At 54.0% G+C, this 22780-nt stretch overlaps 1 protein-coding gene across 4 annotated transcripts; it reads right to left on the bottom strand.

Moving 5' to 3' along the window:
* Positions 1-22: 22 nt before the first annotated feature.
* Anxa5 (annexin A5) lies at positions 23-21326 on the bottom strand. 4 transcript variants are annotated; one of them, XM_026411753.2, is made up of 14 exons: positions 21210-21326; positions 21082-21119; positions 18615-18662; positions 13495-13579; positions 12460-12554; positions 11114-11227; positions 9366-9456; positions 6761-6840; positions 6102-6158; positions 3752-3845; positions 2916-3011; positions 1591-1649; positions 1263-1385; positions 23-461 (listed from the first exon to the last, which is right to left on the bottom strand). In XM_026411753.2, the coding sequence occupies exons 4-14, from the start codon at positions 13505-13507 to the stop codon at positions 399-401; spliced, it is 885 nt and encodes a 294-aa protein (XP_026267538.1). In that variant the 5' UTR covers positions 13508-13579; positions 18615-18662; positions 21082-21119; positions 21210-21326; the 3' UTR covers positions 23-398. The 4 variants fall into 4 exon arrangements, with proteins under 4 accessions (XP_026267538.1, XP_077659284.1, XP_026267536.1 ...); XM_077803158.1 differs by having other exon boundaries at positions 21230-21311; XM_026411751.2 differs by lacking the exon at positions 18615-18662.
* Between the last annotated feature and the right edge of the window lie 1454 nt (positions 21327-22780).

The raw sequence follows: 22780 nt of genomic DNA on the forward strand, positions 1-22780 counted from the left end.
CTCTCTAAACACACCACACGACTCAGGAAGGACATCTTTATTTGCCGTTATCTTTGGAATACAACCACCAGGCTCTGCAGGTGTGACTTAGCACATGTACTGGATTAGCAATGCTTCTAGGGTTCACCAGGCCAAGGCCAAGGTTCTGATGAAGGTAATCTGGTTATCAACTGAGTATAAAGGAAGCTATAAAATGGCTCAAAGCAATGTGGCCTCTAGAGGAAGATCCAGCGACTCAGGGAAGGACCCCGGAGACTCGCAGGCACTGCAGAGAGACAAGGGAGGACCAGCCGGAAGCCCCACATGCCTCCTGTGCATCTGGCCAGGGACTCCAACCGCAGGGTCAGGGCGGGCGCTGGGCACGGGTCGGCTGGCCAGGCTGAAGCAGGCGGAGGTGGTCAGTCGTCTTCCCCTCCACAGAGCAGCAGCAGGGCCTTCTTATAGTCCCCAGAAGTGTCGCCCTGAAACCCCAACGACCCCGTTAACCACCCCAACTCAGAGGAAGCCCGGGAAAGGGTGCCAGGGAGCATCTGGCAGCAGCTTTATTCCTGTGACTGCTCAGGGCGACCTCCCTGCGTGACTCGCACATGGGGAATGTTGGCAGAGTTTCCTACCCTCTAACCCTGTTGGACTTTCTGACCTGACGCCCAAAGACAAGAACATGTTCCTCTCTCTAGCAACACAGGGAACAGGGAACCTTGCCCAACTACACTGACGCCAAGCTTCCAGAGGAGCCTGGTCTGCAGCCCTCTGGCTGGCTGGAGGGCCCAACACCAAGGCAGCCGAGTGTGAGTACCAACAGTATCAACGGTCGGCCTGCAGAGCCTGGGCAAGCTCCCAGGCTCCTGGCACGGCCAAAGCTTTCTGAAATTCTGCTGTCCCCAAGAGGGAAGCGGCCAGGGAGCCGAAACGGGAGGAATCTCACTAGAGGACACCCAGCGCCTTTCTTTCAACAGAAGGACGTGTAAACCCGGGCTGCTGGCTCACCCAGGCGCACTCGGGCTGGTTCTCTCTGGGCTGAACTTGCTCAGTCACCTGTCACCACCACCAAATCACGCTCTGAGGTCACAGCAGTCTGTGAGGGCACCCTACTCCCAGCTAGCCCCTGGGACCACCCCACACGGGGAACACGGCGGAGCTCCCGGCTCCCAGCTCTGGCCTGCCACGGGATTCTGAGCTGCAGCCCCTATCCTGCCTGTCTGGCACACGACGTGCTGGTCTGTCCCGGACCTGAAACCGGATCCAAAGAGCAGTTCTAGTACCTTGATCATGGAATACAGTGAGGTGGCAAAATTCTTCCGGAACTCCTTCCGAATGTTGAACAGATCGATCTCACTCCTGGACACCACGACTCTGATGAGGGTGTGGTCATCTGTCCCGGCTCCCTTTGAAAAATAAAAAGAGCGAAAGCACTCTGAGCCCGAGCTGGGCACGTGGACAAAGTCAACAGTTTGGTAGAACTGGGCTCCGTGTTTTAGGGGAAAACTCCTGACACCTGTCGTCTGAGACATAATCAATCAGAGCTGGAGGACGATAAGGAAGAGGGAAGGAAGAGGGCGGCCACGGTCGGAAGACGCAGCATCCACTCACCTTCATGGCGTAGTAGAGGGTCTCTGCAAGGTAGGCAGGTATGCTTCGAATCGACTTCACTGGAAAACAAGCCAAGTGACGTCAGGTGCTCCTGGACTGCAAAGGCTGATGCCGAGTCCCACTGCCCAGGCACACACTGTGCTCCCAGAGCAGCACGGACCAGCACAGCCGGGCCCTCCTCCCTCCCCCACAGGCCTTCAGAGACACGGCAACGGCACGGGAACGGGCCGGCTCTCCACGCCCCCCTGAGCACTGCTAGACAGAGCAGCCCGGGTCGCTGCCACGCCAGAACCTTCATCACCAAGACTACACAAACTGCTCAGACGTGTCCTTCCCAAGACACTCGGGCGAACAGCGCAGGGCTACTTCTCCCCTCTTCGGAGCCTTGCCCTCTCTTCCTGTACCTGCCTAGCACACCGGCAGCGTGCGAGTTACCCGGTTCTAGGAACACACCACGGCTGACTAGGGAGCCGCTCGGCCCAGAGTCCACTGTGGCTCTGGAGACCTGGAAACTCTGGAAATGGTCAACAGTGACCGTCCTTCAACTGTGAGTTTTGTGAACTCTCCCTTTCCCAATGCCTCTGAAAGATAGCCACTAGTAGCCATAAGTGAAAATTGTACGTGGGCTCTAACAGTGAAGGAGCCGTCCAAGTTCTCATGAACTGGACATTCAGAGGAAACTCAGTGCTCATGCAGGCCACCTCTTCTCGAGAGCAGGACGGCCTGCCCTCAACCCTGAGGCTCGGCACCAGCGGCAGACACAGGCTCTCTGCAGACCTGAGTGGAACCAGGACCCTGGGAACCACTCCCAAGCTGGGCCCCCCTGGCCTGGAGGGACGTGATACCACAGTCAACTGCACAAAGTCTGCACCTCAATTTCCCTGACTGTTCTGAACATGTGGTTGAAATAAAACTCCAAACTTTTAATATGAAAACCACATCCTCTGTGACATCCTGGGTCTCTCTTCTAACAGATGGTGATGCCGCGGTCTGCCTCGGGGCCGTGAGCACTGTATTGAGAGAACTCTAAAATGCCACAGGTACCAGCCTCTGAGACGGCGTCCCCAGCCCTCCAGGTGCCCAGGGAACAGTGAGGTCCCCAGGTGGCTTCAAACAACTCCTAACAATCTCCTCTGGATCCCGGAGCACCGGCCAGCAGGCCAGCAGGCCAGCGTCACCACGAGAGGGAGCCAGGACTCTGCCCTCCCGGTGCCGTGCCAGGCTCCTCTTTCCATAAACCATGCCCCACACCTTCAGATCCAGCCTCAAGCGAGCAGAACCGCTGGCTGCTCCCGCCATGGACACCACACTGTGAGGTCACCTACCGACGGCCAGCAGCAGCTGCTCCAGGTGCCCAGAAGTCTCCCGGTCGATGGTCTCCTCGATCTGGAAGCCCGATATGGTCATGTACTTGTCAAACACTAGGGAAAGGGAACGAGCGCTGACTCACACAGCAGGACCCTCGGCAGTCAGAGCTCCCGCTGCGCGGCTCTTCTCCTACCCAGCGCCTCGTCTCGCAGGGAGCCTGTGCTCGGGCTCAGGTGCCGAGCCAGCAGCGACAGTTCACGGCGCTCTCTGCCCACTGACCTCCCAGCCCCCTGCCAGTCCGGACCAGGGGGACCTCAAGGGGAGTCTGCTGTGGGGACTCTCAGATGTCGTCCTCTTCCTTACGAAAAGTGACGGAGATGACTGGTTTACCCCTCTCTTTCCTTCTCGCTGTGAAATGGTTAGTCTACAGCAACTGTCTCGTGACGACGGGGCAGATGGCATGAGAAGGAAACCAAGACACCGAGGACAGTGGAGCAGGAATCCAGGACGACCCCAGGTCCTGCCAAGCCCGCCTCAGAGCCACCATGTGGGCTCCGTCACCTGCTCCTGAACACCTTCTCAGCTGAGAGCATAGTCCCGGGGACCACCCAGAGGGGGGTCTCGGATCCACCTGGAGGAAACGCCCAGTGAGCCGCCACTCGTGGCCTGTGACTGGCGGAGGCCCAGAGCCCGACCCTCACCACCCTCGGGAGACGGGGGCTTAAGCTCCTGGTTCTCTAAGTCACAGCAGCGGTAAAGGGAGTCAGCAGACCTGCCCAGGTGGCACGGGGTGCCTCAGAGGCCAGGGCCAGGCCACAGGGCCGCGTGTCCGCCACCCAGCTCCTTCACTCACCCCTTCTCAAGTGCGACACGCTCCGTGTTCCGAAGATGGTGATGAACTTCTCCTCGTCGGTGCCCCACTTGAGCTCTCCGGCCTGAAACAGCGCCTGCAAGCATTCCCGCCTCCATCAGGAAGGCCCTCTGCGACCCCCGGGCCCGACCCACTGTGCAGCTTCCTGCAGACATTCCTCCCGTCTCCAACTCTCAACTCGGCCTCGGGGGTTTGGAGCGCCACGGGGGCTCGCCAGGACTGACAGGTGGTCAAGGTGACAAAGCACAGCACCAGACAAGACTGGGTCTGCCCAGAATGCCTTCTGCGACTTCCAATTTTGGGGAAGGAAATTTTTGATCATCTCACTGCAGTCCATCCACTTACAGATGGGAAACCCTAAGCAGGAGCTGCAGGATCTGGAGGATCCAGGGTCTGCTCCGGTCTGACTTGGGCTAGGCTGTTCAACAGGCAGCCACCGTGCTTTCTCTTGGCCACCGAGTTACCGGGCTGGCAGAGGGAGACCCCTGCTCCCCTGGGAGCCCCACAACGTAGCTGTTCTCGGGAGGCCCACCCACGGCTGGCTCAGCGGGTCTCCTGCAGCCATCTGAGAAGACCTGGGCCTGCTTCTCAGGCCACCACTGGAAACCTTCCAGAGCGCCCACTCCTGGAGCAGGAACAGGAGACTCAGCCCGCCCCCCACACCCACCCACAAAGGAATTAACGCTGGGAAAGCAAGAAGGTCGCCTCAGCCCTGAACAAAGCCCCCGAGGGGAGTGGGACTCGGAGCTCAGCTGGACGGTGGCTCAGCCCTGCAGATGGCGGAGGAGACGAGGAGGGGTCCGGCTGGGAACACTGGACTGCTGTGCAGAGCCACACGGCCAGCTGGGCTGCCCTGCTCTTGAGTGGGGCCAGGGCCTGTCCTCACCCACTGCAGGAACCGCCCCGGCTACGTGGATGGCTCACGCACTGCTCACTTCCTTGATGAGTGCCCACTGAGTGCTGCGAGCTGGGGTGTGCTGAACCCACATCTCTGCGGCCCCTGAAGGGCAGGGGGGCGGCTTCAGTGTGAGGGGCAGTGCAGTGGCAGAAGGCCTGCGGTGCTGTGGGCCTTCCCGTGAGGGCCACCTGACCCCTGGAGGTGACTTGGGGCTACCTGCAAAGTGCCCGTGCTGAGAGCTCACCAGGAGAAGCAGGGCGAGGCGCAGGGAGAGCTCCGGGAGAGCCGGGGCAGGGGCGCGAAACGTCCACATTAGGAACGGGCTCTACCTGGGGACAGCGGACCCAGGAGGGTCCTCAGAGCTTACTCAGGAACAGGAAGCAGGCCTGCGTCTGGCAAGGCGGGTGGGTGAGGGTCAACGCGCAGCCAGGCAGAGAGGGCAGCACTCACACCCCGACACCAGCTGCCCAAGAGAACAGGGTGTTCTCCTCACTCCACCAGCACGTCAGGCCACAGGCCAGCGGGCCACTGTGCCAGCCCCCGGAGAGGGCCCACGGCGCTGCCCGCTTCCCTGAGGACCAAGACTGCCACGGGAGGGGCAGGGGGACGCTAGGCGACTCGGGAACCCAAGCAGCCCCTCCTTCCCAAGCCCCAGGCCTCGGCTCCAGGTGCAGACTTCCTGACACACAGCTCCTGCACCTGGACCCCTCGTAAACCACACGGAGACCACACAGGGTCTGAGAGTCTGCAAATGTACATTTGGGAGCCACTAACACTTGGCTGACAGAAGACAAGTACCGGCCAGGCGCGGCAGTGACATCTGCGGCCCAGCCACAGGAGCCCAAGGCCAGAGGGCTGCAAGTTCCAGGCCAGCTGGGCACCTGGGCGGGGCCCTGTCTCAATAAACAAGGGGTCTTGGGGTGGAGCTCAGCAGAGTGCTTGTCTAGCAAGTGTGCGGCCCCAGCGCCACAGAAAAACAAAACAGAGGGGCAGGCAGGAGCACCGCAGATGCTAGGTAACCCGCCACCACTCATGGGACAGACAGAACATCACACACCTTCAGACCGGATCCTTCCTTCTTACCCCTTCCTAAGAGATCTACTGCCCCGTTACCAGTGGGGTCAATGACACTGGGTGGTTGCCGTTGTTTTTTTGCAAAATTCTTTGTTTTTTGAATGTTTCATAACAACAAAAAAAGGAATGATATGTCTAGGTGGAACTCACTGTACTATTTCACTTCATGTTTGGATAAAATATTTTATTAGCCAGACCAGAATGAGAGAACTCTACCGAGGTGTGTCTTGTGACCTGTCATGGACACCTGAACTGGACTGTCTCTAGAGACCTCACAACACACCTGGTGACGCTCCCTGACCACGTATTCCTTCCATGCACAGATGGGGGCAAAGTCGCCACACAGCCGGCCTCACTCACCTGAGCGTCTTGTTCAACTTGAGCTTCGTCGATTCCAGCATCAGGGTCTCTGTTCGCCTACAAGACAGGACGTCCCATTACTGAATCACTCCAAAGGAAAAATGTCCCACTTGGTGGTTATGCACATAGAGCTCTTTCTCTTAGGAATAAATGGCTTTTCAGGGTCACCTCAATCCTACAACCTATCACACAGAACTGTCCAAATCCAACCTGACCCTCCTACCCTCCTGTGAAAGCGGAGGACACAGACTGCTCTCTGCAGCCAAAGGCTGAGGCAGCCGCTCAGAGTTGAGGCTGTGTGTTCTGAAAGGTAAACAAGCACAGGCTGCACACACCCACCAGCAGGACCAACCAGCACAGAGAGCATCAAAAGAATTTCAAGTGGCTTCCCTGGATAATCAGGCCATTCCACCTTCAGACTCTCTCCCCTACCCCCAAAGTACTAGGCATTGAATCCAAGGGCGTGCTACCACCAAGCTACATCCACAGTTCTTTTGCTTTTTATCTTTGAGACAGGGTCTCGCCAAGCCGCAGAGGCTAGCCTTGAACTTGTGATTCTCCTGCCTCGGGCTCCCACGTTGTGGGGATTGCAGGTGTGCCACCGTGCCTGCCAACTTCAGACTTTTCACGTCAAGCTAGAGTTGGTCTCCACCCAATACCTGAAGGAGAACCACCAACATCCTCTGGTAGTACCCCGAGGTGTCCGCCACCACGTCGTCTTCCAGGCTTGAGCCGTACTCTGCAACAGAACCATTCCACACTTACTCACAGCTGCTTTCAAGTAGAAAGAGACCCTGCCCCATTCATCAGAGGAAAGAGATAAAAAATAAGAAACACTGTATTGATTAACAAATTCTCTCTGTCCGGTCTCTCAGTGCTGGAGACGGAAGGCAAACGCTGAGTGGCTGGGAGGCATGACCACAGTCTCCCCAAGCCGTGATGCAGGCCTGGGTCCCGACTCAGCCATCCAGAAGGGCTCTGGAGAGCCCCTTAAATACTTTGACCATAAGAGTCAACTTCTCCTGCTTCTTCCCAATGTCCCATGTGACGGGTTTCCCATGTCTTTCACCCTCTGAGTGGCCCTGCTCTGGGCATGGCCATATTCTACCCCCACCAATAAAATATGTTTCTCTCTGCAGCTAATAAAGTTAAGTGAGAGACAGCGATGGCATTCTGAGGCATGCCCGCTCCTGCCTCCAAGGTCAGGGAAAGGGAGAGGCAGGTCTACGGAGTCCACAAGCCCCTTCACTCTCAAACAGCTGCTCCCAAAAGGAAAGGGGAGGAAGCAGCGAGGACTCAAAAGGACACTCGCGGGCGTTCCCAAGTCCACAAACACCTGCACAGAGCTACAACGCACTGAGACAGCCAAAGAAGAAGGAAAGAGGCGTCACTCTAAGGGGTGAAAATATGTAATCATTACTTGAAAGCAGGCACCTTTAAAAGACCCAAAAATCACATTTACTTCAACCAGGGATCCAAGCAGAATCTTGGCGGGAACCTCTGACTCCTTCCTCTATGGAAGCACCCACAAGTAACCAACCATCAGCCCTACCCAAGACCTCATGCTGAGTGACACCCTGGACTTCCCATAACTGTGTGGCTGTTAGGTCCCAAACCCCAGCTCACCTTGGGACACGCAGCTGGGGTCAATCCCTTCCTCATCGGCTGTGGCACTGACTGCTGTGCAGTCCACTCAGAACCACACATGGCTCTGCACCAAGCCCGGATCCACCACCCGCCACGCAAACCCCAACCTGGCCCGACCCGCTAGGGACACGGGCCCCTCCACGATGGCATGCTCTCTCAACTGCACCCCTCTTTCCAGTGTCCACACCTCTGAGGACAGTGGCCCTGCTCCAAAAATGCCTGTTACCTACTCCAAGCCCAGTGCCCGGCTCTACGGAGAGACGGGACAAACAGAAACTGTACCGTGGAGGGTCTGAATATCTAAGGTGTGACGTTCTGGTATGCACACGGCCGGACGCTGGCCACCACACAGCTTTCTCTCTTAGACAACGTCAAGTCCTCGACAGGGCTCCATTGCACAGTCGCCCCCCGCACCTCGGATCTAAGAACTTCTCATCCTAATGAGATGCAGTGCCCTTGGCCATCGCTGCCCATCACCCTCGCGGCCCGCCCCGCCCGGCCCTGCGTGTTCCACGCATGCGCTCACACCACGCTGTCTTCCTGCGCCTGGCTCCTTCTCCAGGTTCATCTGTGCGCTGCAGGGGGCTTCCCCATAGAAGGCTGAATGAAGTCCCTGTGCACACACACCCTGCTTTCTTGAATCATTCCTCAGCAGCTGTCAGGCCGGCCGGCCTTGAAACTCTGAGCATCTCATCTGTACATGAAGCCTCCCCAACATCCAATGCCAACGACCTCTCAGGTGGCCTCAGTTGGAAAGGGGCTATCCTTTAACTCTCACAGTGGCACTAGGCCACGCCACCAGGCCTCAGGCTGCACGCTGTCAGGTAGAGCAGCGGCTGATGCTCACCACCTCGGCCTCACCACCTCTCCTCTCACTGTAGGAGAAGCAGGAGACCCTGCGCTTTGGAAAGGAGACTGTTCTGCTGCCCCACATTTCACACCACTGACCTGGTGAACAGAGACACCTCTAGGACCCAAGCTGACCCAGAGGCGCTGCACCTCCCGAGCTCAGGGCAGGAGCCTGGGAACTGTGCCGTGCATGCTGACCGCCTGGTCAGGAAGGAGGTCTGCCCTGAAGGAACACAACTCTGCCCTGACTTCCCTTTGCTAGATTCCCCTTCCAGATGCTCTAGATAGGAACACAGACTTTCTCCCAAAAAGTGAAGGATGCTCCAAAAAAACTCAAATGCAGAGTATTGTGTGCCAGCATTGCCATTAGCTAAACAAAATACGTTTACTCAGACATTGTTACTAACCCTGATCTGGAAAGGGGGTAGGTATCTTTTCCCAGGTTCCCGAAAGGTCTTTGAGATAACTCCACCTACACTAACACAGAACTGAATGCATTTGAAGGAAGAAAACTATTCACAGACACCCTAAAGTTAACAGGAGAGAAAGACACCCGTAGAATTCCTGTATTAGAATCCTATGCAAGCCACAAGCAGCTTTTCATGAGCCACTAAAACAGGTGAAGGTTTTAACTGAAGAAGAAAGGCAGCTGAGTGGCAGGTCCCCCTCTACTCACTCAACAGCTATGAGCCACTGGCCTGTGGCATCTGAGGGACAGGATGGAGAGGGGACAGTGGAGATGGGCAAGACGTCAATCCAAACACTCACCTTCTTCATACACTTGCTTTATGGCTCTGAGTTCTTCAGGTGTCCTGGAAGCAATGATTTCTGTCAGGACTTTCTCGTTTGTCCCGGCTCCCTGTTTGGAGATTTATTTTTAATAGAGAAAACATGTCAGCAGTAAGAATAAAAAGGAAGTTATTTTGCCAGAATAGATGTTACGCACATTGTGCACAAATATCGCCCAACACGATGTGGGCTTCTCTGTATACACTAGTTACAGAAATATGAAATTTCAAGTTAATTTTCTCTCCAAAGATAATCTTATTATTTATTTTATCTTTTATTCTGTTTGTCTAGTGTAGAGCAAGGTACACCGGTCTGTAAACATGTGCATACATACACATAAAAGATAATGTAAATTTGCAACTTATAATTTGATCAGCTAATTCTAGTTTAAGGTAAAACATTTTAATGGAACTGACAGAGAACACATAATTGCATGTGGAAGATAACAGGTACTTCATCTGCACCTCAAAAATAAGCTCCTGCTCCCAAGTTCCGCTTCTCGTGCAGCCAAAGCCAGCTCGCACCCAGGGCACTGCTGCTGCGGGGCAGGAACGTCCCCCAGAGGCCCTGTGCTGAAGGCTCTGCTCCCAGAGAAGCCCCCCCCCCCAGCCTCCAGGAGGAACCTAGGTCATGGAGCACGCCCTGGGGGTTGGGTGTGCCAGCCCCTCTCTGCCCGCTGGCCTCCGGGTGAGCGGCTTCACTGCCCACAGCTCCCACCAGGAAATGCTGCCTCAACACAGATCTAGCACTGGAGCCTCTAAAACCAGGGGCCCAACCACCCTCTCAGCTGCCTGTCACGGCCACAGGAAGCTGAGTGACAGTGACCTAAACAGTGCCCTTCAGGTTTAGGAACTGCATCCATGGAAAGAAATTGGAAGTTGCTCTCTGTATTTTTAAAAAATAGTATTACTTGATTTTCCTTTTTCTGCTTTTAAAGTCATATTTATGCCACTAAATTAGAGATACATGCAACGATTGGCTGAACTTAAGTTTTTAAAAGGCAGAATTATGTTCTTTTTATTTTTGTTTCTTTATCAAAAGCAAGTCCAAAAAGCCTCAGTTCATCCTCTGGAAAATTTCAGCTGCTGCTGACCATCTGGGGTGGTGTGTGAAAGCCCCTTCCTCAATAACCCACGACTCTGTTCATACCAAAAAAACCTTACAGAAATGAAGAGAATCAGAATAAACCAGCTACCGACTGAATAAATCTCCACCTCCCACGCTGAAAGTCACAAGTCCTGGGCCGAGTTACCTTCTTGAGACTAAAGCTCAGTCTCCCACTCAAGATCAATTGTAACTGAACTCCTTCCTGCCTCAGGGTCTACACAGAGTCCCCAGGCGGCCACGCCAGGCCCCAGGCCAGAGCCCAGCCAAGGGATGCACACGCAGTTTCTGCACACCTGAGTCACAGCCAGTTCACCAACTACTTCGTTATTCCCTAATCAAGCAATTTTTTGTTTAAAGAGTTAAAATATTTCATCCACCATCATTTTAAAACACCTCAAAATTAGAAGACAGGCATAGAAGTAAAATGTAAAAATTTAAATTTGCAAAAGCCAGTTCTGGTGAGCTTAGGAATGCAAACAGACGAAGGTCACCTTGTCATTCTGCCCCCACTTCTCTTCTCAGCACCTCCCAGAGCTGCCTCTTACATGAAGCCCACCCTGAAGTCAGTCAGGGACAGACAGACAGACAGGCGTAGGCCGGCCGGCTCCGCAGCCTCTCACCTTCAGAGCGTGCTTCAGCTCGTAGGCGTCGTACAGCCGCGAAGGCTTCATCAGAGCCACGATCAGCTTCTCAAATTTTCCAGTCAGTTCTGATTTCAGGTCATCCAGGAGGTCCTAACGCACAGCAGACAGGGAGAGCTTTAAGGCGAGTCTTGTTAAAGGTGACCTGTGGCCTCTGCCTAGTGATGCCGTAGGTTGCTGCCTTCAAGTAGAAGGCGGTGAGCTAGCAAACCCACGGCCTCCCATGCCAAACAGCAGGCCTCAGCCCTGGAGCGAGGCACCTATGCACCAATCTGCTTCTAGGAGATGAGTTTCTTCATTTCAAGTATTTCATTTTAAAAATGGTATTGAGAAACACAGATATCTTTATAAAAATTACCCCCAAAATATCATCAATGTGTTTTTTAAAAGGACAGAATGTAGCCTATCACCCTTTTCCTCTCGGTATCTGATGATAGTCTGCTACACGGCAGGCTACGGCAAACTGATGCTCCTGAGGACTGAGAGTCCTGCTGCAGGGCGAGTGCGGGGGCATGTCCCCTGGCAGCAGCAGCAGCAGGGACCTGGATACAGTGCCCAGAACACTTCTCAAGGTGGGGATGCAGCGCAGGGCTGACCACCTGTCCACCCCGGACACGGCCTGTGTCCCTGCCTGGCACCAGAAAAAGGGGGAAGGGACGGGATACTTTCTCTTTTGTGTCACAGTGAAATGACAAACGTGGATTTCCAGAATAACAGACTGAAGTGTGCACTCATGTGTTCTGCACCAAGTCTAAAAACCTTTACTTTACAACGTCAATCAAATAAGAGTGCTTAGCTCTACTAGTTAAAAGTCCACTTATTAAGATCACCAGGAAAGCGGCCCACACTGCACTAGAGGCCCAGGCCAGGCAAGGGTGGTAGCGTGGCCCAGCAGGACGCGCTGAGGGAAAGCAGAGGCCACATCGTGGCACCAACAGCCCCAGCACTGGAGGATGGGCTGCGGGAGGCAGGCAGGTGGGAGCAGGAACACAGCAGTCAGTGACAGATGGCCTTCACAGGAGACCGTCACACCACTGCCTTGCAGACTGGCACATGTGTCCTTGACCCTGCAGGCTCAGCCGACCTCTGCTTCCTGAACCTGCAGTGGGTCGACAGGCACCACACTGCTGTGTCCTGGCTCCTGTGCAACCCAGCACTGGCTCAGGTCCCCGGGAGGATGCAGTGCAAGCTAGCTCTGTGTTCTTGTGTATGAAGGAGCGGAGGCCTGCAGGTTGGCCTCCACAGACACGGAGGGAAGGCGCTGCACACAGACTCTTCCAAACCCAGAGCTGCGCCGGCTCCACCTTAGGAGGAAGGGGCCTTACCCTGCCAAACAGAGTTTTGAAGGCCTCGGCGATCTGCTGGCGCTGCGCGTTGCTCCGAGACGTCAGCAGAGTCAGGATGCTCTCCTCGTCAGTGCCTGCGATTCAAGGTTAATGCCAGGCTGGGCTCCCTCAACCTCCCTGGGACCAGCTCCCCAGCCACTTCCCTTTCCTCCCTCACCTGTGAGCGTGTAAAATGTCTTGTACATTTTTCTGAATAATTAGGCAAAATATTGAGGATATGTAAAATGCTGCGTATCCTACTCATTACTCCCCACTCCCAGTAAATTTTGAAGTAGCAGAAAAATACTTGTGACTTTTTAAAAAGTTGTCTGGAGATTTTTAGACAACAAATAGTCACTGTAATAACAGCCATTCACAGGGTACAATGTGGGGGTGTACAGCGGACAGAGAGAGCTGGCTTCAAGTCACACGCAACCTCGAGTGGACACCCGGCAGCTGTGAGGCAGAACGGCTGTGTCCGGAGCAGCCAGGGAACCCCAGAGGGCAGGGCCAGGAGCAGGGCAGGCTCTAGGACACGGCAAAAGTGCAGTGATGGGAAAACACGAGGCTTCCAAAAGGCAGCAGACCCCCCTCCCGGCTGGAGAGGAGAACACACCACGCCTAACAGGGGACGGTCTGAAAGGGGCTGGGAGGACATGGAAGACCCCGCAAGGCCAGCAAGCACTGGGCCCTGGTGAGAAGGGGCCCCAGCTCCAGGGATCAGCCACACAGGCAGCCCCTGAGATAGAAGCACTGACGACATGTAAAACGTTCCATATCCTACACTCGCTGCTCCTGATAATGGCCAGAAGAGAGCCTGCAGCTAGGGAAGGTCCCCGTGGAAGGCCCAGCACAGAGGTGGGGTCTGAAGGGGCGGGCACACAGCCCAGGCCTTGCCCTCTGCAGGGGGAGGCTGGATCCTTGGCTGCTCAGTCCTGGAGTTGGGGACCCATAGCACGATTCTGTTGATCCAGCTTTTCTTCTACACATTTCAAATCTTTCCATTTCCCAGAATAAAAAGGAGGTGGGATTTACCCAGGCCTTTCATGGCCTTCCGAAGAGTTTCTGCATCAGCCCGGTCATCGAATCCAGGGAAGGCGGTCACGGTGCCTCTGAGAGCCTGAGACAGAAGCACAGTGCTGTCATCCACGTCCTGCTGACCAGCAGAGCAAGAGCAGCCGCTGCTGCCGACCCAGCTCAGCCTCTCCCCAGGTTCACCACCTGGGAAGACCCGCCCCATCTGAAGCGGGAAACAGGCCACTGAAGCATGTGGCAGAACCACTTCGCTGCCTGAGCTACCCTGGCCCCAGGAGCCTCACTGTGAGGCGGGCTCCGTCTTCCCTGGGCTCCACCCACGCACAACACCCACCGACCCTCCTGGCTTTAAGGGCACCTTCCCAGGGCTGCTTCCCCCCAATCACCAGGGGCACACAGGCCTGCCCCCGACTCAGTCCTGAGCAAGGCTCGCTCCATGTTGTCATCCTGAGCCCTGCTCCTTGCACCTCACAGGGACTTTAAGAGAACTCAGCAAGAAAAGACATGTGGTGATCCACATGCCAGAAGCACTTGTTAGAAGACGTTCTTTTTCAGACCTCCGGATCCACATTAATTTGTCATGTTTCTGATAATCATATTTCCGAAAAAGTTCACAAGATCATTAGGTCCTTTAAATCCAGAGGCTTTACTAACACTGAGCCACAGAGCTGACGTGATGATCAAGGAGTTTCCCGGCATTTACTTTTTACCAACACATGTTTTGTAATTTCCTTAAAACTCTGTTAGGGGACCACCTATAACAGGGAAAAACAGCTAAAGGAGGGAAGGTGGAGAACACCTAGTCCGCTTCACAATGTTTTTATTATGAATGCACCAAATTCAATTACCTACAGGAGGAAAGTTCCCTTATGCCAACAACACTGTGATACCAATTAAACTCAAAAGCCAGATCCTCAGCACCACATAAAAACAAAATATAGTGTCCACCTAAAACTAAAAAATAAATATATAAAAAAAATTTTAAAAAAGATGACAACGGACATGCACAACCAGAGAAACGAAGAGCTGTGCTCCATTTGTGTACAGTGAATCGAAATGCATTCTGCGGACATGTATAACTCATTAGAACAAAATTTAAAAATTAAAAAAGACAACAGAGAGTGCCATTCCATAGGGAAGAGCTTTCACAGCACCCAGCCCCAAAGGCCATCCAGGACCCTAAACACATTTCCTGGAAAGGTGGCACTCAAGGGTCCAAGGAAGTGACCAAGGCGACCCTCGGCCACGGCATGGACAGTTCCTCTAGACCCCCTTCTCCGTCAGGCCGGTCCCCGGCCTCCTCTGCAGTCCTTTGTGGCAAGGACCCTGCTAAGGCAATCTAGGTGGACTTCTGACCACTCATGTCAAGGACTGAACATCCCACGCTTTCACAGGAAGCTACCCCTGGATGTGGCACTCGGGAGGCAGGGCTTTGAGACTAAAGACGACAGCCGTTTTAACACTTTCCACATGCTAAGTACTACACTGATCACTAGCAAAGTCCCGATGCCACAAGCCAGGCAGAAAACGGCAGATGTGGACGTGAGAAGTGCGCAGAGTGTGTCTGCACCGAGGCTGGAGCAGGTAATGTGAGCACATAAACAGTGACCAGAAGGACCAAAGAGAATAAACTGGAAAAAAATCCCCAAAAACGTCTGGAACGTTGCCTGTAGGTTTGCAGCCAGAATCAGAAAAGCAGAGACTGGCACAACTATGTTTCGGGATGCACAGAAGCTCAGGAGGGGAGAAGGAGATGGCCTGCAGCTCAGAGGAAGGTGACTTCAACACCCCACAGCAAGCAGTCAGGTGCACAGAGAGGCCACCAAGGGAAGGGCCTGGTGAGGAGGGGGCATAAAAGCCCCAACACACAAGCTCCTCTGTGGCCACAGCAAGGCCACTGGCAGGAAGACTGGCCAGCCCTGCAGATGCTGGACCTCCTCCCGCAGCAGGGACAGTGGAATGGCCTGGGCGAGATGGAGACGGGAGGGCAGCTAACCCGAACACAGACGCAGAAAGACCCAACCACATGCAGCAGCAGGGAAATGGACAAGAGACCCGCAGGGCCTGAGGCAGGGGAAATGGACAGGAGACCCGCAGGGCCCGAGGCAGGGGAACTCCAGGGGCAGATTCTGGCCATGGAGCTGAGCACCAGTGAGCAAGAGGCAGAGCCAGGACTTGATTCAAGTCATGGGACAGTGGCTCCTGGTCCCTAGCAACAATGCTGCACTGCCTGGAGGAGAAGCTGCCCGGGGTGATGTGCAGTCACCAGGGAACCATGTCCCCGAGGAAGGAAGCGGCAGGCTCCAACTCCACGAGGTGTCCAGGGACGGGCAAGGTGGAAGGGCCCCTGGGTTCCGCCGGAGTCTGGGCGGCACAGAGCCCTGGCTGCAGGACACTAGGGAGTGAACTGACACTCTGTCTCAGTGGAGCCTCATTGTGCAACAATGGTTTGTAAAAAAAAAAAAAAAAAGGAGCTTTTAAAATCACACTTAAACAAAAGAAAACTTGATGTGGTTTGCGGTTTGTAGGTTACACAGAAACTGCCAGCTCAGAGAGGGGGGTTTAGAACAGGGAGAGGTTACTTGCCTCAAAGAAAAAATAAAATATATCTGACCCTAAGGACTGAAGGAAATGAGGTAAAAAGGAAAAGAGAAGAAGATCCTCAAGAATCTCAGCCACAAGCTATGAAGAAATAACGAACTACCGGCCACGTTTTCTAAGAGCTTTCTAGAAATCGGGGAACACTTGTGCATTCCACACCACAGAGTCACTGCCCCAGCCAGGGAGGCCCCGCACAGTGGGAAGGAGCCGTGAGTCACAGGCTGAATCACTGGGCAGACCTTGTGTGGACCTCCTGTCTGCAGCCCACCACTGGGGCCCAAGACCGTCTGTAAACGTGGCTCTGAAGGACTCTGCTGGAGCCCCACCCTGCAGCGGGGCAGCTCCATCTCCAAGGAGCTCTGTCCCTGCTCCAGCCTCAGCTCACCCTCCACCCTTCATCCCACCACGGCCTCACCAGGATGACCACAAGCTCCTGGACTACAGAGGCCAGAACCAAATCCATTGTTCATCTCAGCCTCAAACCCATCCTTTCTCCCCCTCTAAAATAAAAAGTCCTTTTATCCTCAAGGCCTAGGCATGCCAAAATAAAATGAAGAAAATCAACCCAAGAGCAGGGAAGGACTGTTTTCCTGACCCAGGGAAGTAACACATAAACAACGATCTCAAGTGCTCACTGTCTGGAACTTTCTAAATAAAGCTCCCCTGAAAGTACAGAAGAGCCGAGGCCCCCGTTAAGCCTGTCTCCCAGTCCTGGGCAGTGGCTGCTAACCACCCACCGGCATCCCCCATGCTGCAAGGAGGAGCCAGAGATCCTGGACCAAGCGCTGGAGCTGCAGCGGGCTTACAGGGGTCAAGGCGGCTGCTGAGGTGGTGGGAGACAGGACTGCCTCCCCTGCCGGCCAGAGCAGCTCATGTCCCAGCTGCAGACACCGCAGAGGCCCCAACGCCTCCTGTGATGGTGGGCCCCACAGGTGGGCAACACGTTCCCAGAGGCCTGCGGGAGGCAGCCCCAGCAGGACCAGAGCAGAGCCCCACCCATCCTTGCCCTGCTCTCTAAGAAGCTGAGGCCACGGGCAGGCAGGCCAGTCCCCAGCACACCCAGCTGACCTCCTCCCCACTTCCTTGCCCCTCATGCTCCTGCAAGCCTGCTCCTGCCTCGGCCACTCTGACCAACTGCTTTTGACCTCTTTCAAAGCTTAGGGTCGGGGGGAAAATGCATCACTGTAAAGTAAGCTATTCACACACTAGTATACAAGGGCTTGTTGATAACAAATGAAGATCAGTAAGATTTAAATCTTCGTTTAACTCTCTGACAGTGACAATGCCTTCCCTTGGCAAAACCTGCAAAATGGGAATGTAGACTGTGTGTCCTCAACGTCACCCTGGAACAAGGGTGGGGCCCTGAGCCTGCTGGAGTGAGGGAAGCTGCTGCCTCCCAGGAGCTCACAGCTGGGCATCCTGCAAACAGCACTTAAAAAGCCCCGTAGACAGTGCAGTCACAAGGCGCTCCAGAGAACAAGCGAGGGGAGAAGAGCAGAGAACAAGCGAGGGGAGAAGAGCGAGCACACCAACCCCATCTCCTCTGCATCCCAGCAGGAAGCACATACGTGCAGAGCACAACTGGTCCTGGGACACACCAACAGTGAGCTAGCTTCAAATCCTTCTAGTTGTAGGAAGATATAAACCATGCAAAAGCAAACGGCTCTACAGAGATGAAGGAGGATTCAGAGGTCGCAAAAACCCTGTTTACTACAGTGCCACCTAAATGTTTCATAAGGAACTCAAATTCAACACATCTATTTCTAAAAGTCTCTTCTTTGCCTCAAACATGCATTCTTTTCTCAAAAAAAATATATATGAATATATGTATGTATATATGATCAAGGTCAACCAGTCACCTTGACCCTCACCTGACCCTTTCCCAGCAAACACCACCCTATTCATGCACCAAATTTACCTACTTCTCCCAAAGGACCCTCCTATCTGAAGTCCCAGCCACCACCTAGTTAAAGTCCTGACAACAGATTCCTGCATGGTCTTCCCTCTTCTTCCCTTTCTCAACCCCCATCCCACTACCCACCTCTGCAGCCCCCCAAAATGCAACCACCACATTAGCACCAGGGCGATCCTGGTTAAACACAAACCTGACTGTGGTACACCCCAGGCGCAACTCTCTCACAGCTCCCCTACCTACACAGCAGCTCACACACCTGGTCCGGCTCCTGTCGAGAGACCTCATTCCCAAGGCTCACACTCCCTGTGGTTCCAGGCCAAACTCCTTGACCCGCACTGAGCACTGTGCACTGAGCACTGTATTCGCTGTTGCTGGCCCTCCCTGTGCCTTCCCTCCTTTGTCCCACACCACCAAAGCAGCTGAGCAACCTCAATCCCTTCTTCTGTGAAATGAAACAGTAATACTCATTTCCAAGATGCATTATGGGCGTTAAATAATGCACACGGAGGACTTGGCAATGCACCTGCTCCGTTAATAGATTCCAAGATGTCTATCAGAGGTCAATCAATCCTTTCTGGTTAAATTCTTAGCAAGACAGTCTTACCTATGGTCTGCACATATTCCTGATTTCTGGATTTTTCTGCATACTTTTCTAGGCAGGGTGGACCCACATAAGAAAAAAAATTATTAGCAGTAAAAGATATAACTCATAAACATGAAGAATTTGTATGGTAGAAAACTACATTTTAACTCTTTAATAAATAAGAAACATTAATATTTAAACAATACATTTTCAGCTGTGGAAACATGCACCTCTAGGACTCAGGTTTCAGATGGCATTACTCTGGAAGTCCCAGGAGTAGAAGCCTCTGGTTCCCACCCCAACAGGTTACCCAAAGGCATTTCCATAGAAATGGACTGAAACCTCATCCTGAGGCTCCAGCTGACCTGCAATAAGACTGGGGCACAGAGCAGATTTTAAACAGTAAAAATGCAATCATTCAATGTGGCCTTCTGTACATCACCCATGGTAATCAGGAGGAGCAGATCTCCATCTTACCATGTTTCACCACACATCTGTCACAGGTGTTATGCCAAATGTTTTTGTAAAAAGTGAGAGGTAGGCCTAGGGTTGTAGTAGAGCGCTTGCCTCCACATGTGAGATGCTGGGTTCGATCCTCAGCACCACATAAAAATAAATAAATATAATAAATAAATAAAAACAAAGATATGTTTTAAAAGTTATTTTTAAAAAATTGGGATGCAACCACTATGTGAAGCTTTCTTTTTAATTGTGCCAATATTACTTAAAAATCATGTGTTACTCAGCTGCCTTTGGTGTAAGATTAGGATGACGAAATACAAATGTGTTATGCAGTGAAATACAGTAATTTTAAACAATTTAAAAAATCTTTTACTTCCATGGTTTCTAAGGGTAATTCTTAACAAAGTAACAGTGAAATTCAAGATTGCATCTTCTTTTTTTTAACATGTCTTGTAACTTCTATGGCCAATAATTGGTTTGGTCTAATAAACAGGCCTGGCATTGTACTGTGACAGGAATCACACATGTGTAATTTTATAATGGAAGCCACCTTCTCTCTGGCTTTGCATATTTGCACATTGATTATTATCATTCTTTGAAATTATTACTGTCCACCTTTGCAACATGTGTTCGTTCATTTGTTCGATCTTGGCTACAGCCAATTCAATGAAAAGGAACTGACTGAAAGCTTCAGACATCACTAGGAAATTTACAAGAGATCTGAGGATCAGCCAAGTGAGCAGGGATAAAGGGAATTATTCTCTGATGCACCCCCCCAGTCAAGATAGGAAGGATCCTCCTCAGGGAAGAGCTAACTTCACATAAAAGTATCCTTTCTGTGGGGAAGAACCAAAAGCAAACTTTCCAGTTGGAATATGAGAACTGGTTCTAATAACAGTTAAGTGCAAAAGAGGAAGCCACAATGGGGGACTGTATAAACTTAATAAGTTACTAATTGGTCTAATCCTCCCATTTTCTCTTGGAAAGGCCCATGAAACCTTATTCAATTTTGATAAGTCAGTCTGATAAAAAGTGAACTACAAATGAGAGAGAGCATTGTTTGGGTATTTAAAACACTTGTTTAAAAAAAAATTACCATGGCTCTGGCAAGCCAGTTAGATTGGCAAGATGTGCGAAATAGTTTCGGGGTGGAGTTTTTAAGAATTGATATCTTATTCACAAAAGATTTATAACATGATCAATCTTTAAAGATTACTATATAAATCACACGATTGCCTCGTTTCTACAGTTTTGATAAATGTTAATAATTGAAAAAAGAAGAAGAAGCCCGCATCAGGAAATCAACTTCTGAAACAGTCCCAAAGCAAATCCAGTGCAAAACTCGTTCCAGGAGATCATTACTTAAAAAATCAGATCTGTTTTAAAAATCGGTTCCTTTTAGTAAACCAAGTTTCCGCTTTAGTAAACTCTGGGGCGCAGCAGCTGGAAAAGAGCTCCAGCCAAGCTCTGCTGTAAAAGCCAGGCTCCCCACCCCACCACCCACCTTCCCCACCCACAGCCCCGGACACGGGGACCCACCCGCCTTCCCCACCCACAGCTCCTGGACACCCGGGCCCCCCACCCACCTTCCCCACCCAGAGCCCCAGACAAGGGGACTCACCCGCCTCCCCCACCCACAGCTCCTGGACATCCGGGCCCCCCACCCACTCCCCACCCATAGCCCAGGACACTGGGACTCACCCACCTCCCCCACCCACAGCCCCAGACACCAGGGTCCCCCACCCACGGCCCCCGGACGCCGGGAACTTTGCGGAAAAGTCAGCAAGTCCGGGAGAGCAGGCCTCCGCCTCACGTGACGCCAGCCGGCTCCCCCGCTCCAGGGTCAGCGACGCGGCGTGGGGAAGGCCCCGCGAAGCCCGCCACGTCACCGCCGCGGCCGGCAGGGTCCCCGCGGGGCGCAGGGGGCGCAGAGAGGGGCCGGGGACTCCCGGCGAGACCCTCTCTTCACTACCCGCCCGCAGCCAGTCTGGGAGCCCCGGGCCGCAGGGTCGGGGGCGACCCTTACCTGTGCCATGGCGCGGGAGGTGGAGGGGGCGACGCTGCCTGCGAAGAGAGAGAGCGCGGTCAGCGGGGCGCCGCCGGATGGCCCGCCCGCCCGCTGCCCCGGGGAGCCTCCGACCACCCGCCACTCACCGGACGGGACCCTGGCGGACCTGCGGGGAGCGCGGGGAGCGCGGGCAGCGGGGCAGGGCAGAGCCGAGTGCGCAGCGGGAAGGCGCGGCAGGCTCTCGGCCAGCGCCCAGCAGCGGAAACGCCCCGCCGGCCCCGCCACGCCCCCGCCACGCCCCCCGCCACGCCCTCCGCCCGGGGCTCAGCGCGCCTGCGTCGGGCGCCGAGACGCGCGGGTCCCCGGGGCCTGGGAGGGGCAATCGCGTGGGGACCTGGACGCGGCGCGGGGCGCGCGGTCCTGGCTCACCGGGCAGGCCCAGGGAGCAGTCCGGACCGGGCCTCGAAGCCACCTTCCCTGGCCGCTCCATTCCGCTGCTGGACTCCAGGCTGGGCGTGCTTTCGGAGACACAGTCTGGGGTTGTTCTGTGGGTTTGGTTTTGGGGGTTTTTGTGCTGGGGATTGAACCCAGGGCCGCCTCAACGCTGAGCCACATCCCCAGCCCTTTTTATTTATTTTGAGACAGGCCTCACTAAGTTGCCTGGCGCCTTGCGAAGTTGCTGAAGGACGGTGCGACCTTGACGTTAGCCAAAGCCCGAGCTTTGAGGTCCATTTCCCAAACTGTTTGTTTTGTTTTGTGTTAAGTGTTGTTTCTTAGAAGACCCTCTCTTCAACTTACAGCCCTTTATCAGCACGCGTGGGTCCTCCAAGACCTCTGCCTGGAATCCGTCGCTGCTTTCCTGCCAGCTGTAACTTTGTGAGACTGAAGTCGCAGCCAAGCCCCACTTCTTAGACTGAAAGGTCTAAGTGTAGGGCAAGGGCAGAGGGCAGGGAGAGGCCACAGGGCTGCGCTAGGGCGACACTGGAGGAGCAAAGAGAAAGCCACTGCCCGGCCTGGACTTGCGGGGGGGGGGGGGGGGGGGTGCCTGGAGGCCCTCACAGGGGCCAGGAGACAAGGCCAGAGGACAAAAGCTTGCAACACTAGACCAGACTTTCGGGAGGGTGGGTGCCTGGAGGCGCCCACGGGGGCCAGGAGACAAGGCCAGAGGACAAAAGCTTGCAACACTTCCACCGTATTTCTGGGATTGTAAGCGCACGGTGTCAGGCAGAGGCAGCACAGCAGAGGGTCTAGTGTTGGAGAACAAGGTGACTGCAAGTCCTCGTTTGTTCACATGTGAGCCACCTGCTTACTCCGTCCCTGACAAAGCCACCGCAGAGAGGAGGCACTCTGGAAAGGGGGGCAAATCTGCCAAGTCAGGGAGCTTGCCACTCCTCTGCACCAGACCCTGTCAGCTTGCCTTCCCTCTCCCCAGGCCTCCTGTCCGCCAGCCCCAGCTCTCTGAGAGGCCTCAGCACCTGTCCAGTGACACTTTCTAAAAACTCATGCTTCTCACTTTCTGCTCTTGGCCACCCCTTCAATCAGGCCTAGAGTCTTCTTTTCCCAGTGTTCATTTTCCTACTGTCACTTAGCCACTGTGGGTCGCAGTCCTCCACCTGGCAGGTCTAATATTCTGACATTGTCATGCGACTTTCCTTGATTACTGACTCAAGGAGCGGAATGTTCTGGACTTGGTATGAGTTGGAACAGAACAGATTCT

The sequence above is a fragment of the Urocitellus parryii genome, chromosome 10, assembly GCF_045843805.1.
Source record: "Urocitellus parryii isolate mUroPar1 chromosome 10, mUroPar1.hap1, whole genome shotgun sequence".
Lineage (NCBI taxonomy): Eukaryota > Metazoa > Chordata > Mammalia > Rodentia > Sciuridae > Urocitellus > Urocitellus parryii.

Bases quoted from the DNA above. Each gene is read 5' to 3' on its own strand.
- Anxa5 (XM_026411751.2), bottom strand. The intron at 12,555-13,494 runs GTAAATCCCACC...CTTGAATCGCAG, and splicing joins GAAGGCCATGAAAGGCCTGG to GCACTGACGAGGAGAGCATC. The intron at 11,228-12,459 runs GTAAGGCCCCTT...GCTGTGCGTTAG, and splicing joins TCAAAACTCTGTTTGGCAGG to GACCTCCTGGATGACCTGAA.